The sequence below is a fragment of the Lynx canadensis genome, chromosome D1 (genome assembly GCF_007474595.2).
Source record: "Lynx canadensis isolate LIC74 chromosome D1, mLynCan4.pri.v2, whole genome shotgun sequence".
NCBI classification, from domain to species: Eukaryota; Metazoa; Chordata; class Mammalia; order Carnivora; family Felidae; genus Lynx; species Lynx canadensis.
In genome coordinates, this window is record NC_044312.2 from 30,594,152 (window position 1) to 30,611,547 (window position 17,396).

At 49.6% G+C, this 17,396-nt stretch overlaps 1 protein-coding gene across 1 annotated transcript; it reads right to left on the reverse strand.

The window, feature by feature from the left end:
• Window positions 1–1,185: 1,185 nt before the first annotated feature.
• Window positions 1,186–2,210, reverse strand: LOC115525564 (E3 ubiquitin-protein ligase RNF114-like). Its single transcript, XM_032595038.1, is given in 2 exon segments — window positions 1,186–1,795; window positions 1,798–2,210. Coding segments are annotated over 2 exon segments (684 nt in total). The 5' UTR covers window positions 2,207–2,210; the 3' UTR covers window positions 1,186–1,520.
• Between the last annotated feature and the right edge of the window lie 15,186 nt (window positions 2,211–17,396).

Sequence of the window (17,396 nt, forward strand, 5' to 3'; positions counted from 1 at the left end):
GTGCACAAAGCCCCCCAGGAGGTGTGAATGAGAACTCAAGGTAGGGTATTGAATACATCTCTGTAGCTTGGCTCAGTTTACCAGAACTTTCCTAGGTCTTGTTTCACTTGACCTTCATGTAATCAACTGGGATTATTACACCCACTATCCTCTGAGGAAACGTGGTGCATTATTATTCCTGTTCTTTAGAGATCAGGAAACTGAGGCCCCATAAGTGACTCCCCCACCCTCAGTGAGTGGCAACCCAAGTCTAGAGCTTGTGTTTCTTTTTTTTTTTCAGCCTTGTATTTATTAATATTCACAAAACATGGTGAACTTCAAGTTTCTTGAGCTAGTTTCCAGCAGTTTCCATTAACAAGTGCTCACAAGAGCTGTGTTTGCCTTTTTAACAGTGCGTCTTGTCAAAAGGAGACAGCAGGCTGTGAGACCAGATTTCCCATGACCTCTGCTTTACAAGGCAGGTTTCACACACTGATTTACAGATGGAAATCAGTTTCATAAGGAAACCATTTATGATAGAAAAGCAATACTCAGATACTCAGTTTAATCTAAGTTACCAAAGAAAAGATAAAATAACTAGAGTATCTACTGGAGTCCCCAAACTTCTTCCTTCTTATTCATGTGAGGACTCCTCGTGCCTCAAGGACAAGAATGTAAGCAGGTTCCCAAACAGAGAGGCAAACATGACGCAGTCCTTTGAAAATACCATGTTAGTTCGAAAATCAGAACCAAAAAGCTACGGCCCTCGCACTGCTCTTAGCTGACCCTCCTCCCCACTTATGGATAAATGGAGTTTAACTTTCCTAACCTAGAAACACTTATTGTCACTAAAAAGATGTGGTTACACCTTATCCTAAAAAGGCACCATGCAGGCATTTAAGACTGAACCAGTTAACTCTAAGGGTGTGCAGGAGCGGTAGGAAAATAGAACTAATCAAAACTTCCAGCATCAGATCATGCTAAACCCAGAACATTCACCCCAACAGGCCTTTTGCAATGTTTCCCAGGAGGGACACTCCAGCTTCCGGCAGCTGCTGCTAAGGACCAACTAACAGAACCTCCGCAGCACAGAAGGAGCTCCACCACCGATGGGACACACGTTTGCCAGAGCTCACACACCTCACCTCAGGGACAAGGAGAGGAGGGAGGTGCTGGTCTCATTTGTGCTATTCGTGACCCAGAACAGGTCCTGGCTGGCTCAGAGGACCTGAGAGATGCACACTAAAGGGGAGGAACGAGAGTGAAACAAGGGTAGGTGGAGAACCTGGATTCTCTTCCAGAAGGGGAAGCAGAAACTCCAGGGAGCAGCTGAGGGCAATCAGAGACCAGACACATGACAGAGTTAACAGTAGGGGAGACCCCAAAGGAAGGGACGGCTCTGACCTGGGGACCTTTTTCCCTGTCAGAAGTGACCACAGCTCACTTCCAGGTCTGTTGTACATTGAAGGTGTAGGAGTCACAGGTTTCACGCCCAACACACAACGGACGCTCTGGAGCACGAGCTGGACAGTAGACACCGCTCACTGATCGATGATGGAGCGCTGCAACACCTGATTCATCATGTCCTCTTCATCAACATCGTAATCCACAAAAGTGTCGTAAGAAAACTGGTGCCGGCGCTGGACGTGCTCTATGAAGTTGGCGCTGCGGTAGTTGGGGTCTCCCCAAGGCATCGAGGCACATATCGGACAAACCACAGATTTGGTGTCCGTGCTATGGGACAGCTTGCAGTGTTCCACTAGCCCTTCCTGATCAAAGTTCTTCTCAGGACAGTACGGGCAAGGGAAGGTGTAACGTTTGGGACGTTCCTTGGTTGAAGGGAGGCATCCTTGGTGGTGGCCTTCACACCTTCCATGATGTAATTCTGGTATTTGGAACAGGTAGCCACGTGGGCCCAGATCTTGGATAGGAAGAAATTTTTACGGCAGCCATGGCAAGAAGTCTCTGTGCTCTCGATCTGCTGCTCGAGCTCCGCGGCTCGGACGCCAGGTGCCAGAGCGCTGCAACACACCCCACAGACAGGCTTCTTCGGCTTCAGACATTCCTGCAGGCATGCAGAGCAAAAGACGTGACCACAGGGCACCTGCACCGGCTTCTCGTACACTTCTAAGCACACAGGACACGTGAAGCGGCCCAGGGGGTCGGCCTCCGCAGCGGGCCCAGCCAGCTGCGCACCACCCTCACGGTCCTGCTGTTGCGCCGCCATCTTGCTTAGAGAGCTTGTGTTTCTCCATGATATCATGATCTAGCCCTAGCATTAGGATTGTGAAGCACCACTGAAACCCTTGTGGGCATGCTACAGGAGCTTAGAATTAGGTAGACCTATGGTTGAATCCTACCCTAGCTCTATTTTATTTGGTAACAGAGACTATTCCTAGCACTTTTCAAATAGAGCGCCAACCCTTTTAACTCCCACAACTTCCTTTGGGCAAGGAATTATCGGTATCCTCAATTTGCCACTGTGAGAACACAGGCCAGGCCACATAGATAACAGGGTGCATCCTGGGGTCAGACACAGGCATCTTGGTCTAGGGCCAATCTCTTAACCCCTCCATGAGGCTGCCCTCACTTCTCCGACTTCTGACTATGTAAACTTGGGCGATCACTTAAGTTTCTCGTTGTTTCAATATTCTTATCTTCTAAATGGTGGTCATAAGAGAACCTTCTCTTTAGAACTGTATGATGGTTAGATGGGAAGACTGTGCATAGTTTAAATAAAACACCAAGTTCAGGGTCTGACACACAGTAAACATTAGTGATTAGCACAATTAAACCAGGGCAAAGCTGCAAGACAGGAGAGTAAGGACAGAATATTTAGGGTGGCATTAGGAGAAAGATTCCCAGGTCCCTATTCCCAGAGATTTACAGTGGGGCAAACAGTAAATCTAAGGGCACTCTACAGATATGGACCAGGTAGCATGTCATTTGCTCCTATCCTGGCCACACTCATTCCTTTTTCTAAGCATATCTCTCAAGCCTGCCTGATAACCATGATCTAAGATAACTCTGAGACTGAAAGCAAAAGCCTCTGTAGTTAAGGTTCTTACCTACTAGGGACCTTAGTCATCTTTGAGAATCTGATAAAAACTATAAACCCTTTCTCTAGAAAACTCCACATATACCCAATACACAAATTTATTCTTAGAAATTCAGGGATAATCATCAGATTGCCAAAAGTCCATTGACCCCCAAGTTTAGCATCCTTATAATTATCATGGCTGAGCTTGCCAAACCCTTTCCTTTCCAACTTCTTACCTTGGCACTTTCTTCTCTCTCTCTCTCTCTCTCTCTCTCTCTCTCCCCCTCATACACACACACACACACAGATGCATACTCCCTAACTCCCTGCTTCAATCCCAAGCTTCCTTGGACACTGCTCCTGGCCAGTGCAGATGCTACAGTGGTGGTTGCGATGGCAATGGTAATGGCTGTTGCTAAGGGAGCCAGGAGGCCGGGGAGGTGGTGGCAGGGAGGTGAGTGGGCAGCAGCCCAGCAGGGCAGCAACCCCCCCATGCAAGTCTGAGTGCCTCAGGCCCTGGAAACAGTGTTCCCAGCTGGCTGCCATGGCAACAGCAGGCTTGGGAAAGAATTCTTCATGGTCTAGACAGATTTCTACAGCTTGCACTTGCTCTTTCTTCTCCCTAAGTGGCTAATTGAGGTTTGAAAAGGTCTGCTGTGAGTGGGCAAGGGGCACAAAGGGTAAAGGGCTGGTCACATGTCCTGAATGCAGCAGGCTCCCTGGGAGGCTGAGAGGCCAGCAAGGGTCTGAGCCAGCACCCAAGCAGACAGCCTAACTGCTGGGGAGGCAGCCCCAGAACACAGATACTCATCCCTCTTCCAGGGACCTCTGCCCATCCTCTTGCTAGGAAGCACTTGCGCGTTTCCCAAGAAGTCATCCTAGGACGACAACAATGCAATGTGGTCACTGCAGTAGATCCTGGGCTTTAAAAGACCTACAGGCTATGTTCAGGTGAGCCAGCAGCCAGGTGTGATCTGGTCACTCACAGCAAAGCCATTCAGGAGATGCAGACTCTAGAGGCTCAGGCTTATGGGGAGAGGTTGAGAGACTGGGTCTAATTTACATGAGGCTAAAGGACAGATTAGATCAGAGTTAATGAAGAAGTTTAAAGCCTCACCACAGTGTAAGACCACCAATTCACTCATCTGATTGTAGGTGATTTACATTAGCATCATGTAAAAGCACCATTCCTGTTATCATTTATTGGGTGGTGATTACGTGAGGTGCCTATCTCAACTTGATCTTTTTTTTTTTAAATTTTTTTTTCAACGTTTATTTATTTTTGGGACAGAGAGAGACAGAGCATGAACGGGGGAGGGGCAGAGAGAGAGGGAGACACAGAATCGGAAACAGGCTCCAGGCTCTGAGCCATCAGCCCAGAGCCTGACGCGGGGCTCGAACTCACGGACCGCGAGATCATGACCTGGCTGAAGTCGGACGCTTAACCGACTGCGCCACCCAGGCGCCCCTCAACTTGATCTTTGAAGCAAAAGAGATTGTCCTCTTTTTACAGATGGAAAAACTGGGGCTTAAAGAGTAAAAACCACTTGAGCAAGTCATGCAGCCAGAAAGCAATGAAGCTGAGACTTGAACTTCCATCTGTCTACAGATCCCATCTCTTACTGCAGGTAACAGACGGCCTGGTGCAGGTATGACCTGTTCACCTCTCAAAACAAGAGCAAACACGTCAGCGTGGGGTTTTGGGGCCACTTCATGGCCAAAAGTGCTCCCTGCCACTGTGCATCCTGCAAAGTGTGGTTTCAGAGCAGCCTGATGTCTTTTGAAGCCCAGGATCTATTGTAGTGACCACATTGCATTGTTGTTTTTATTTTTATTTATTTATTTAGTATTTATTTTTGAGGGGGAGGTTGCAAGCGAGTGAGGGGAAGAGAGAGAGAGAGAGAAAGAGAGAGAGAGAGAGAGAGAGAGAGAGAGAGAGAGAAGAAGGGTTCACCCAGGGCTCATGCTCACCCGAACTAGGGCTTGAGCTCACCTGATGTAGTACTCGAACTCACCAGTTGTGAGATCATGACCTGAGCCAAAGTCAGATGCTTAACAACTGAACCACCTAGTCTTTAAAGTATATGTACAAAAGTGGAGCAATCTCACCTGTGACCCAGGGCTCTAGTTGCCTGGTGTGACTCCCAGGGAGATCCCACTGGAAGATGACCCTCGGTGAGAATCACTGGACCCTCCACTGCCAGAACTGGGTGAAGTAGGGCGTCTCAAGTTTGTCTGGTCTTCTCTGTTCTCAGAAGCTGAGAGCGCAGAGAGAGCTGGCTAGGCCCAGCTGGGATTATGGAAGGGAAGGGAACTAGTATTTAAGAACATGTATTATATTCTAGGAATTCTAGTACATGTATTTGTTTAATATGCACAACAAGTCTTTATGGTTGGTATTATCATTGCTCCATATTATGGAGTGAGAAACTAAACTCATAAAGATCTGGTAAGTTGACCCAGGGCAAAGAAAGCTTCAGCCCAAAAATAACTGGCTCCAAAATCTGTCAGGTTTCTATTCCAGTCTCTGACCTCCCACAGGTGCTAGCTGCTTCTAATGGCCCACTGAGACAGGAATCCCCAACTCAACCTCTGAGCAGAGTGTCCAAATGGTCTTCTTCTTCCTAGGGGCTCCCTAAACCCCCACAGAAGATGATCATCTTTCATCTTCCAGCTGTATTTATTTCTCTTTCTCCATTCTTCTTACCCTCCTGTTTCCATCTAAGCAGGAGCCCAGAAGCCATAGCCAACAAGTCAGAAGCCAAAGCAAGGCTCTCACCCCATCTTCCTCCAGCTACAGAAAGAAGAGAGGGGTCTTCACTAAGCCTGAGTGCAAAGGAAGAGTCACCAGGAAAGCCTGGAGATTGGGGACTCCATCCTCAAGCTGGCCTTGGTGCAGGCTGTGCCCTCTCCAAACTTTCCTCCCTGATCCCTGCTTCCTTGGGAAGCTCTCACACCTGCAGGTCCTGCTGGGATCAAGGAGGAAGTGGGGGTGGGAAGCCAGTGCCCTCAAGATTCTATTCATTGTCTGGGATGGAGTCTCTCAGCCTACATCTGACCTCCCCTTCCTTGCCAGACATAGACCTCAAACTCAGTCTCTTTGGAGTGTCGTGTCCCCTGTTGGATTCAATTCTTAGGAGGTAGTTTGCAGTCCAGGGAAGAGCTCAAAACCAGGAGTCAGGGACCTTTGCTCTATTTCCAGTTCTGCTACCAATAAGCCACTAACTTAGCTTTTCTGGGCCTCACTTTCCTCCAGTAATTATTGGACCAACTGGTCCCTTCTAACATTCTACATTGCTTCTCTGAGTTCTGTAGCTCCTGATACCTATTCCACATCTCCCTCCCCGAACCAACAGTCCCTTCTCCCCCCAGTAGTCGGATGTCCTTACCCTAGCCAGACCTGCCAAACTATAAAGAGTACAAGGCAGTGGATTTGTTGCTGTTATGATTTCTTTTCAGGCAGGAAGCTGAATTTAAATTGTGCCCAATCAGTAGAAATGCTGGGATGCTCAGGTCTTCTACACAATGGATTATATAAAAACAGCTCACTTCTTAATGCCGTCTCTCTTTGTTCCTGCTCTTTTCCAATCACTCAGTCAAGTAATATGTATTAAATGGATGTGTCTGCAAGGCATGGTGCAGAAATGTAACCCAAAACGACAAGGTTCTTGTCCAGGAGGAACTTACAATTCCACAAGGATACAACCCAGACAGGAGCATTAAAGGTAAGCTTGCTGCCTTCTTCAGCGAGGAAGGACAAAAGATTTCTCACTGCCTTTTAATGTTTCCTTTACCCACTTTCATTGTTAATTTCATAGTGATATCATGTATCTGGTACCTGTCTTTGAGTCACAATGCTTCCTTCTGTCTTCTTATCTATGATGGAAATCAAGCTGCTCAGAGACACCAATCCCCTCTCCTGCCTGGGCCTCACCTTCCTACCTGGATGTGTTGACCTAATTTCCGCAAATCTGCAATGCAAAGACAAGGGTTTGAAGGCTGGGACATGTAGTCTGCGTCTGTCCAAGCAAAGGATGATACTACATACAGGCAGAGGTTGTAGAGACAGTGGAGATCTGCCCTCCTCATGGCTGAGGTCTCTGGCTGCCAGGTGTCTGTGTTCTCTGAATTCCCTCACTAAGCCTGTTAGAGGGCAAGTGCTACTTGCTGTCTCCCTCTTCTCCTTTAGCCCCAGTGTCTCAACATCTGCTCCATAAATAATAGTTTCTCTAGAGCTCTTTATAATTTACAAAGTGCTTCACTTGTATTTTCTCATTTAATCTTCTCAACAATGCTGTGAGATAGGATTATTATTGCTCCTTCTTTACAGATAAGAACCTGAAGCTCAGGGAGACTTAGTGAGTGGCCCAAGACCTCACAGCTGGACCCAGCTGAGCTGTGCTGGAACCTAACTGAGCTCTTTCAGCCCGAGATGCTCCCTCATGGTCTTCTACATGAAATCCGAGGGAGAAACTGCCTCTCGCCTGGATCTTCACTCTCCTAAGACGTCACAGCACTACACTCTCACTCCATCTACTTGTACTGCACATGAGCCCAGAGCACAAACACAAGAGATAGGGCTCAGCAAAGGAGTAAGAGGAGGGGCAACAGATGAAAATGAGTCAGGGGTGTGCTTGTGCCCACTCCCCACCTGCTGGTCTGAGGCCCAGACCAATGCAGTTTCTTTGGTGGCACTATTTTAAAATGTAGAGTGGGTTTTGAAGGGTTTGTTTGCTTGGGTTTGGGTTTGTTTTTTGTTTTCTTTTTTTTTTTCTGGACAGAAATAAAAAAGAAACATTAAGGAAAAAGTAAGTCATTGGCCAGGAGTCCCCTACAAAAACAAGAAAGTACCTGGGTGTGGAAGAAAAACCAAGCCAAGCTAGGGAGGCAGAAGGGAGGAGTCCCAGGGCTAAACTATTCTCATTGACTACTGGAGGTTGGTGTGTGTTAGGCAGGAAAAAGGGTGTCTGGAGTTTCCCTGTGAAAAGGATGTCTGTCTACTTCACAGCTGCTGAAGGGCCCCACAATGGGGCCTCTAGGTGAGCCTCTGGCTGGGGAGCAAACCTGCCACAAGTGTACACTGGGTGGGGCCTCACCTGACAACCCCCATGAGGCCCATAAAGAAGACAGCCACACGGGGAGCACCCTGGGAGTATAGACCAGAGTCAGGAGCCATAGGGGAGGAGTGTGACAGGCCAGTTCCCATCCATTCCTACATGGACTCTGCTTCTGAGCCACTTTCCAGCCACCATGAGAATACACTGGCTACTTTGTCAGTGAGCCAGGAAGTGGGGCTTATGAGGAGGTGCTCAGGGAGCAACGAAAGGTAAAGAAGAGACATAGGGCAGAAGGAAGGGCTGGACCCCGAAGATGTAGGGGAAAGACAGGCAGGTGACCTGAAGGTGGGATGGAGAATGAAGAATAAAGCAGAGAAGGGTTTCTGAGGCCAGATGATGAACAGGCAGAGAAAGGAGATGGAGGAATAATTGGGACTGGGGGAGTGACTCATTAACATGTGGAAACAAGAGGACACAGTGCTGCCATCCCCACCTCCTCCCCCTGGTGGCTACTGTAAAACTAATGGGCATCAAGAGAGGACAGGACACTGGCACTCACCTGCCACTGGCCCCTCTCCCTCTTCTCTCTTCTCCCTCTCTCTTCCCTGCTCCCAGCAGACTGGGTGCAGTTTCTTACCTGACTCCTTTAACTGCTGCTTTCCACCTCTGTTGGGTTCTTTCTGTTTGTTCACCTGCCACATTCAAGGGACTGAAAATCCCAAAGTGGAGATTCTGCTTCTAGTTCCATTCCTCAAGTGCTGGGCTGCCTGTTGGAGTGACATCCACACTAAACACCACAGTTTCTTCATTTATGAGACTCCCATGAGAGTTGTAGGGGGATAACAGAGCAATGTAAAAGAATTGTAAGATCACCAAAGGATCAGACACTTTAGATCCTAAGTTTATTTCAGGACTGAACTCGTCAAATCCCTTGAAGGGGAGATTCTTGCCCCAGACGCTCCGTGCCCTCTGCCATGTGTCTTGACCGAAGCACTGTGGCTTGTCTGTCTGGCTTCTATACCCCTTACAGCTGCCTGGCCCCAAATCAGAAGAGCCAAGAGTGAGCCATGCTTGGGGGAGAATAGGTGGGTTTACCAACATTTTCTAAGCAATTAATCCAGACTGGGGTCAGAGACAGGGACCTAGAGTCACAGCCTGAGAAGTTTTATTCCTGAAGCAGATCTAGGCTTTTAGCACATAGAATCATCTAGGTGGATTTTCAAGGAGCCATTGAATATGCATGAGAGAGAGACAGAGAGACAGAGAGAGATGGGGGGGGGGGAAGAGGAGAGGAGAGGAGAGGAGAGGGAAAAATAGCAGAGAAGCAAGAGAAATGGTGGCTAAAGACAAAGGGGAAAGAAGACCGCAGGGACTGTGGCATAAATGTGGTTGGATAGAGACCGGGGAAAGGATAGGGAGAAATGAGGAGCAGAAGGAAGGTTCTGGGAGAGAAATAAAGAGGCCGAGAGAGCAGAGCCAGGAGCTGGTGGCGCAGGCAGATGGAACAACAGAGACAGAGAACAGAGCCAGAGGAGTGGGCACGCAGCAAGGCCTGGCAGCCAAGCCCTGTGGGTTTCCGTGGGAAGCAGATGCTTCCAGGGACCAGCAACCGATGGTCCCCAAGCACGTGGATCCTTGTTGACTCCAGGCCCAGGGCAGCCTCCTCGGCATCCAGCCTTAGCCTGGAGGAGCAACCCAGGTTCAGAGAGGTAGATGAACAACAGCCCTGCCCCTGTGGGGCTCCACTGCTTCTCCTCCGTTCTCCCCCAGCCTCCACCACCCCTTTGTGGGTCCTGGGAAGCCATAAGCTGTCACATCACGCCTGGAAGAAAGCAGGCTGTGTTGGAGGGGTAAGTGTGAGCCACAGCATGGGTGTGCAAGTGTGTGCAAGGGTGTGCAAGCTGGTGGGAGGGGCAGGGGATACGGAGCAGTAGCTCTGGCAGCATGGAGCCTAGTGCTAGGAGTTTGCAATGTGCTGGGATGGGATTGATCCCCAGCAGGGTACTCCTGGCCAAGGGGAGCAGGGAAGGCCATTCCTTCCCCTCTGGGTACACACCATGAACAACCTGCAGCTTCCTGCTGCCAACATTTTTTTCTTTTGCCCAAGCCACTGGACTGCCACAGCCCCTTCTCTGCAGGAAGGAGCTGGAAGTAGGCTGGGGTTCTAGGTCAGAAGAAACTTGGGGCTTCCGTGGCCTCATTCTCTCCCGCCGCTACTCACAGGTCACTTTCCAATTGCTGCTGCAGACAGAGAGCAGTATGTACAAGACTCTGACTTGGGAGACCCCACCCCTACCCCCAAAATGCAGTCTAGTAGGAAGGAAGCTCAGAAGGATCTGAGAAGGAGGTTTTCACGAGCACCAAGCCCTCTCTCCAGTCCAAAGGCTATTTCCATTCTGTACTCCACCACCCACCTCAACACCCCTCCAACAGCATCCCCAGAACACTGCAGTGACCCCCACAACAGGCTCCCCAGCTGTGCCTGGGGCAGTCCCCCAGGCTAGAGGAGTCCCTCACTTCCCTACACCAAAGGTCCAGGGCTCCTGCCAGTAACCCGAGTGAACAAGAGCAATGCCCTGGGAGGGAAGTGGTAGAGGAAGAGGAGGAGGGTGGGGAACACAGCGTTGGCGTGGAGGCACAATTCAGTCGAGTGAAAGACAGGTACCACGGGAGCCAGATGGGCCAAGCAGAAACAGAAGTTAAGTAGGAAGAGACGGATAAACAGCAGACACCAAGCAACCAGCCAAGCATATGCTCTGCAAGCAGGCGATACAAGCACCCAGTAGGGTTTTGGGTGGGGGAAGGGACATGGACCCACAGGAATGGGACAAAGGGTTTGCTGTGGGCTAACTGTTGCCTGGTCAGAACTAGGGATCCAATCTTTCTCCATGGAGCCTCAGAAAAATGGAGCGCAGCTGTGCTGGCAAGGAAAAGGCGCATTTGGCAGGGTGGGGGGGAGGGGTGCTTGGGCGGACTGCCGCTGGGATTGGTCTTCGGTGGAAGAACCAGAGCCCCAGGCATGGAAGTCTGAATAGCCATGTGCCATTTCCGAGACCCCCAAGCAGAGACCCCTAAGCTGAATAAGATTCAGGACACAGAAGAGAACCACCGCCTGGCGAAGCCGGGAAGTCCTTCAGCCATGCAGGTGCGGCTTCCCCGCTAGCGAAGCCCTTCTCGGCTGGAGCCCTCAGTCTGGGTGATGTCATCCCTTTGAGCTCCAGGCTGGGAAGGGGTGGAGCCAGGCTGGAGCTTTGCAGTGTTTATAGGCTCCACCCCCAGGTCGGTTCTGTTTCTGGTCCCTGTCTGCCCAGCCCCCTCCAGGCCTGGCTTTCATGCCGGCCTGCTGGAAACCTGGTGCTGCTGCAGAGCTGGAGGAGGGAGGAGGGGCACGCAGAGTCACTCCCTGCAGAAAGCGGGACCTGTGCAAGGGATAGGCTTACCTGGGGCCCCTCTTCCACTACACCCATGTTCATTCCCAGGTTCACTTATGGGAGCCCTGAGCTTCCAAGGCCCATTAGCCAGTGGCAGGAGCCCAGTTTCCTGGTACCCCAGCCTCAGTCCACTTGGCGTGTCTGGAAACGTTTATCTGTACCCGGTATCCCACTGGAATTTTTTCTCTGCACAGTGGTCCAGGGAGGAGTAACTGAAGGAGACAAGTACTATCCCAAATTTGTTATTGCTGAGCTAAAGAAATAAAGGCTCTGAGCTGAATCTGAGATTATTCTAAGCCCTAAAGCTAGACAGCCCTCCCTCAGAATGGCCCCTTCACCTCTCACATGCTCTTACTGGACATAAGCCAGCTCTGTGCCAGCTGCTGGCCTCTTTCCAAAGCTGGCATTGGCCTCAATTGTCCTGCCTCCCCTCTTCCAGGGCTACCCTAGCCTGTACCAGCCGCTGTGGCTTGGAGCACTGAGGACTCACTCTGGGCTAGGCAAAAATTGGCCTTCCTGTACCATCTTAGATGTTAAGGTGCTTTTTGGGGGTTGCCACAAACCTAGGCGGGGAAGCACAGGTAAAAGATTCAGCCCTGGAGTGAATTGTCACATGGAGTTCACCACACCATGGCGGCTCTAATTCTGGACTCAGCTGGTTAGCACAGCCCTAGAGTCCAGGAACAGAGAACTCTCTCCCAGGTGTAAGTCTGGGAGCCAGGCCCATGTGTAGATGCTTGCCCAGGGCAGATGCTTGCTCATGCCCAGGGCAGATGCTTGGCTCAGTGCTGGTGATCCCTGGCTCTGTAACCATGATGTGTCTAGAACAGACAGAAGTGAGAATGAGGGTGAAGAAAGAAGAAAGGCAGGACCAGGAATGAATTCCTTGAGCCCTAGACCAGCAGCCCTTGGCAAGACCAGCAGCACTAGGACCAGCTCACACAAGGAAAATATGGTCCCTACCTTTGCCAGCTCTTGGACTGCACTCATGAAACAAATTGCCCTAATAGCCCAGGGTATGATGCACAGTACACTTTCAGGCTTCTTTCTTATGTATCAGGTTTGATGCGCATAACATTGCCATCATGAAGATAAAGCAGACAGTATTTTAATCCATTTTATGGATGAGGAAACTGAGGCTGAATTTTAGTATCTATCTATTGAAGGCCTTACGAGGCATGTGAGGTTATACAAAGATAAATGAGAAAAATAACTTATTAAGAACCCACGCTCTTAGACTCCTACCATCATAATCTTTCCCTTCTGTGACAGTGCTTCACATACTCAACTCCAGAGGAAGAGATGTGGCTAGGGGAAGAAGTTTCCACCTATGGGATAGCTGCTCAACCAAGAGGTGAAGGAAACAGAGCAGAGCAGTTGTGTGATAGAGTGAATTATCACATAGGTCTGGGATGGAGAAGCATGGTGTGTGCATGTGGGCTGCACAGTCCTGTCTCTAGGTATGGCCATACACTGCAGGTTTAAAAGGCTGAGTTAAGAAAGGGTATATGCATGAGCTTTAGATAATTCAAAGTTTTATACGTTAGCATATATGCTGATGACAATCACATGTACGGGAAGAAAGAAAGAAAGGAAAGAGAAGAATGTTTATATGGAGATGTGAGTAGGGTCTGCATATATTTTTCTGGTAAGAAAGAAATTATATAGACAGGTTTAGAATGTGTCTGTTAGCATACGACTGGTATACTGGGTGTGCAAATATGTACTGTATAGGCACAGGTGAGTGTGTGAAGACAACTAGCACCAACTGGAGAAGAGCATTTCCTGCAGCTGAGTCAGTTGCCTCTCTATTCTCCTTTCCAAGGGTTTCCTCCCTGAGACAAAAAGGTGAGCATTCCTGAGCCCTGGCAGTGGCTCCATGAAGCCTCTGCTACCTTGCAACACCTCAGGCCTCCACTGCTCTTCCCTCTCAATCCCTCAGAGGACCTAAGCAGATCAATTATAGTTAATAACATTTAAATTCTGGCCTGGAGGTGCTGAGGAGGCCATGGGAGAGAAGGAAAAGGTGGCATGGATTTCAAAGGAGGGACTTGGCAGATCAAATCACTTGGCTCCTGCAATGTCCAGTCCCAGAGTCAGATACTTGAGCCCTCTGATTTGTGTGGAAGCCATGGCTGGGCCAGAAGATTAAAGGCCACAGGTGACATTAGGAATTGCCCACTTCCATGCCCCAGGAACAGCACAGACCCACAGCATATTGCGTCTTGGAGCAGACCTGCTATGCTTCTCTACCCCTCTCTACCCTTCAAGTAGGTGACCCAACCAGACAATGGGAGGGGAGAGGACTCCTCTGTGCAGGGCACCCCTTCTCAGATATCTGTAATGAGTACCAAGGAACAGAGAGGCCTTGCAAGATCACAGGAGGGGCCCAGCTGCCCAGGAAGCCCCCAGTGGTTATTACCACAGAAAAGCGCACTTCCCCTCCATCACTAAGGCTTTGGGCTGTGCTGAACCCTCCCCCATGGAACTGTGATTTATAAGGCTGTAACCTCTGCCAGAGCAGGCAGCCTTAGCTTCTAAATCCCCATAGCAGCCACTGCAGCCCTGGCCCAGGCAGTCAGCTGCAGGGGGAAGCAGAGTGGTGCAGGGGGAGGAGGCCCTGAGCTCTGGGGGTGGCCAGGAGCACAGCTCGGAGCAGTAGCTGGGAGTTTTCCTCACCAGGGCTCAGGTCCAGCCCCTGGAATCAAGGGCTGCTGCACCTGGAGACTCCCTCATCACCCCCGCGCCCTCCCCCACCCCCGCTCCTTGTCCTGTCTCCTCAGTAAAAGACATACCTGTGTGCCACCATGACAAAGACTCAGGGCACATCAGAGATGGAAGGAACCTCAACTCTACTTCAGTGTCCCAGCCCTTCTTCACTTCACAGACAAGACAAATGAGACCCCAAAGAAAGGAAGAGAATTGGCCAAGGTCACAGAGTTCACTGGCAGCCTCACCAAGATTATAATTTAGGATTTTTGCAAATGCATATTTCTGCTGTTTGGTAGAATTTAGAAATTTTTCAGAAAGTTAGAGTCTGGGCCAAGCAGCCAGCTTCCCCTAATCCACTCTGGTAGAACACTGTGATTACAATTCAGCTACACAGCTCCTGCTGGGAAATGCAGTGATATATCCATCAGTGCAGGCCACACAGCTGCCTCCCACTCTTAAAACAGGGGCTCTAAACCCAAGATCATTGCATCAGCTTCCTGGGCTCAGATGCCCATCAAATTATAGGCAGATGTTTGAGTGTCTATGCTCTAGGTATTTTTCTGGAGAGAAGTTCACAGCTTTAATCAATTTATAAAGAGATGCATGACGTGGAAAAGGTTGAGAATCACTGCCTTAAAGCATCAGGAATCCAGGATCCAGAGAAATCAGATCTTAGCAATCAGTTGCTAGGTGCCTTAGCAGCATTCACAGACATAAAAGCATTGGACTATTGCTCCCTAGATATATGAGTATATGTTTTGCAATATGAAAGAGCTTCTAAGCTCTAGATTTTAAATTCCTCAAGGGTTAGGTTGTTATCTATTTGTTCACCTATCTAAGATATCATCCTGGTTCAGGGCCTGGAGTAAAGAAAAATGTGATTAATTAATTTTTGAGTATCTCTCTCCCCATACCCACTACTGCTTGGTCTCCAACAATGACAAGAATTATAACAGAGAAGGCCTGATGTGAGAAGTGCAAGAACTATTTTACAGTTCAACGTTGAGTTTCAGGACCTTTTTCATCTACTGTTAAAGACCGATCACCTTGAGGAAGTCAAGGCAGTCCACCCAAAGCCCAAATTTAGATCTCCTGATGCAGTTTGTGTTGCATTCCACAACAGCCCAAGAACTTGGGGGGATGCCTCCTTCTCCAGTCAGAAAGAGAAAGCTCCTGCAAGCAGGGCCAGATGGGCTCAGCTTGTCTCAGACCCTGGACCTCAGGAGTCTGAGTTCTCCATTGTTAAAAGAGAAAAATTCTAAATCTAGAAAGGATCCGGGTGGACCTTAGCCTCAGAACACAGGCTCCAATTCCTCAGCCCCTTGATCTTCTGTTTGATCGTCCTTCCTTGTCCCACTTTGCAGCTTCTACGTGCACTGGAGATTAAGAAATTGGGGGGATGGATGGGGAGAGAGCTCATCTTGGGAAAGGGTGGCTTTCTGAGAAGGGAGGAGGGGATGGGGTTCTCAGGGCCCTGCTGGGCCACTTTCCTCCCCTTCCTCAGCCTCGTCCCCACAGCCTGGACCCTCCTTTGGAGAAACGTGCTCTGAGAGGTGGTTATACAGTAATGAGAAGCCAGAGCTGGGCCAGAGCTGTGCAGAGGACTCAAAGGCAGGAGGGAGAGAAGGTAGGGTGGACACAAGCGCCCCCAAGATGGGGGAACAGAAAGAGGGAGGGTACCACCTCAGGACTCTTGACTCTGCCTCTTGACTCTTAACTCTGGTCTTCTCTGTTGTCCCAGAAAGTCCTCTAGAGAAGGGATAGCCTTTCTCATTCCCATGCTTCTGAGGGGACAATAAGGCATAGAAAGGTAAAGCCAGCTGACCTGAGTCATGTACCTAACATTTATGAAGACCTTACCACCTGCCTATTTTCACTGTTTTAAGCACCACAGACATAAAGGACCCTATGATGTAGGTATTGTTAGTATTATTCCCTTTGACAATTAAAGAAATGAAGGACCAGAGACATAAACTCATCAAACTCAGAGTTGGAAAGTGGGGGCAGGATTCCACCTCAGACAGCCCAAGGGCAGAGCCCACACTGCTAGCCACAGCCAAGGCTGAGGTCCCAGATCACTCAGGGCACCAAAGGCTGAAGAAGAGGAAACAAAGTCCCAGAGTGGCCCCAGAAGAGGGCACCCCAAGTGAGATGGGCATGGTTACCTAACATCCACCTTCTAAGGAGCTCATCATAACCATGGACACATGACATGTTTCTGGGTCCACTGCCCAGCAGCCACTTCCTCAGACTGGCTTCAAATTTTTAGGCAAATCCTCTCTAGCTGTCCCTTTCACCTTGCATGTTTCCACTTCCCCATTTTCTTAAAAGGTTCAGAGACATGGTGCCTAGTTAAGTCCTGGGAAGTAGGGACCCCAGAGACTCAGCCAGTGGGTCATGTTTCTGTGAATAGATGGTTAGGGGGCACCTAGGGACCTTTCTAGCCTGAGTGTTGTAAATACTTAGAACCAAGCAGATTTGGGCTTCACAGACAGGGGTGAAGGTGGACAGAGGATGGAGGAAAGGATGTAAAGGGGAAAAGAAGATAAAGGAAAAGAAGAAAGGAGGGAGAAAGAAGAGGGGGAAGGGAGGGGAGAGAAAGAAAGTGAGCAAAAAGTGGGTTCTCAAGGCTGGCTGCCAACCTGGCCACTCTTTCTAGACTAGAGGAGCCTAAGAGGGGAAGGGTTAGTCCTGTGGGGTATGTAGACGGTTGCAGTGGAGGGAAAGAGGGTGTCAGCAAGAGGGTGGGGGAGGAGTGGACCGTGGTGTCCCCAGGATTGCAGGATGCTGTAAACACTGCTTCAGTCCTGTCTCCTCTACAGATGCCTCTGTTGCACTTGCCTGTTTAAGGCCCAAGCACACACCATCCTCCCACAGAGCCACTAATGCAATTAACAAAACACATTCATAAATCTTGCATGGCGTCCGGAGCTGTCTCCTCTCTCCCCAGCAGTGAGGCCAGCTCCGGAGATCCTGTGCAGAGAGCCGTCTGGCCCTCCAGCATTAGAGCCTCCTGAAGAAAGCAGCACAATCCTTAGTAGGACAGCAAGACCACCTCTTCCTGCGGGCATCCCATTTCAAGATGGGGGAGGGGACCAGAAATAGTGAGAAGTCAGAAGAAGATGGGAGAGGAGGTGGATATGAATATGTGTTTGCAGGGGACTGGGGAAGTGGATC